Source organism: Macroventuria anomochaeta (assembly GCF_010093625.1).
Source record: "Macroventuria anomochaeta strain CBS 525.71 unplaced genomic scaffold BU25scaffold_3, whole genome shotgun sequence".
NCBI lineage: Eukaryota > Fungi > Ascomycota > Dothideomycetes > Pleosporales > Didymellaceae > Macroventuria > Macroventuria anomochaeta.
The window spans coordinates 458439-460381 of NW_022985364.1; the positions used below are offsets into that span (position 1 = coordinate 458439).

Below are 1943 nucleotides of genomic sequence, written 5' to 3' on the forward strand. Positions count from 1 at the left end.
ATGCAGGTACGCGACGCGCGGCGCAGCGCACCGCCACAGGGCAACAAGCAATCGAGCAGGCAATTCTCCTCTTCTCTCATCCTGGCCAACATCCCAAATTTGTATCAAAGACATGTGGCTCGGACTTCAACTTTTGACATTGGGAGATGAGAGTGGATTCGCAAACGTCCGCGGAGTGACCCGCAATGCTCGTGCGCTACCATGTAAATTGGGAGTAAGAGCTCAACAATTGCAAGAGCAGCCGAGGTCGAGATGGGTAGGTTTGATGAAGCGCTATGCTAGCCCCGAGGCATCGGGACTTGTTGATGTGAGCTGGAGAGATGTCCGCAAGCCCATGCAGATCGTTGAGTGTTAGGCGGGCGGTGGTAGGTCCGGCGCCGGACCCCGTACTGAAGATGTGAGTGTGCGGCTGAAGAAGAGGATGGAAGCGGAAAGAGGTATGAAAGGAAAAAGCACGTGTGCAGTGCGCGCCGATTGGTATGCTGAAGGCGATTGTGGGAGTTTCGGGTTCACATCTGTGAGCCAAAGGCAAGCTGATGAAGATCTTACGGGTCAAACTCGTGCCAAAAGGCAAAGTTGATAGCGACAGGCTCAAGTGGCACGTGCGACTAGTGGTGTGAAGGGAGTGTTTATCACCTGTATGATCTCTCGGTGGATGCAATGTGGAGGCGGAAGTGGACACACATTCAAGAAGTCGACTGTGCATTGATGCTTGCTCGAAACCGAAGCCGACTTCCGAGGTCGTACGCTTCGTCATACGATCGCTGAGACCAGGGTGACTTTGGCCACATCACCGAATATCCTAACATACAATATCAGTTTATAATCAAGATACAAAAGAAGCGACATCAGCTTGGAAAGCTATGTTGCCGCGAGCAACAACAAACGAACATCCACTGTCTGCGAAAGCCATGAGCTAGGTGCAAGCACGTCTGAATGTTTGCAAAAGCACTTACAGTGCGTGTAAGATGACCGAGCAGATGAGATGGCCGAAGCGCATACTTGCTCTTGAACAGGGCCTCGATAGAGACGTGATCGTCATGCTCAAAGAGACTGAAGAACATGAACAGGTTGTAACTACAGAGGGCTATGTTGCTCTATCACATTGCTGGGGTTCCAGCCAGATTTGCGTCACTAACAGGAGTAACTCGGAACTTAGAAAAGCAGGTATCCCCTGGGAAATGATACCTAAGACCTTCCAAGATGCTATCCAGCTTTTCCTCCAGCTTGATATAAGATACAATTGGATCGACTCGCTACGCATCATACAAGACGACATAGAGGACTGGAACATCGAATTCGCAAAAATGGCGGACATTTACCAGCTCACTTCATTGGTACATCCCCACGTTGCGTTAGTGGTCCGCCCTGTCGGTACAAAACACAAGCGAGTCTGGATTGCAAGGCTGTCCGATGATCTCGTGAACTACTACCACATCGACTGGATGCGAAGTTCGAAAGGCAGCTGGTTTAAAATCATCTAATGCGTTAAGTTACCATGGCATGTAGAATGGGTTGAACAGCTACAGGCTCGGGAATCATCCAATCCTTCAAAGCAAAAATTATCGATCGAGGACCTATAATTAGCGATGTGATTTTCCCTTCCTCTAAAGTCATTTTGGTGAACGTAACGTCAGCGTTCTTATCATCATCATCTCCGTGAACTCAGAGCAATGTCACCCATCAACTTTTCGAAGCCGCTTAATAATTAACGCCATGTCTGACCTATTTGAGTTGCATGTATCGTGGCTCGCAAGCTCGCTGACCGCGCCTTCCGTAGATCCAGTGGCTGTGTTGTTGATGCGGTCGGCCGAGTGTACGGGAGTCAGGCTCCAACACCTGAAATGCCACAAAGTATTCTCATGGCTATGTTCGAAGTAACGACTTCGCGTGGCTTTGATAGTAGCGATGTAGATATTTAAATGGTTGAAGGTGAAGTAGCA

At 49.2% G+C, this 1943-nt stretch overlaps 1 protein-coding gene across 1 annotated transcript; it reads left to right on the forward strand.

The window, feature by feature from the left end:
• Positions 1-1088: 1088 nt before the first annotated feature.
• BU25DRAFT_325259 (heterokaryon incompatibility) lies at positions 1089-1340 on the forward strand (the record flags this gene model as incomplete). Its single annotated transcript, XM_033702281.1, has 1 exon — positions 1089-1340. A coding segment is annotated over one exon (252 nt), but the record flags the coding sequence as incomplete, so codon positions are not given.
• Positions 1341-1943: the final 603 nt, after the last annotated feature.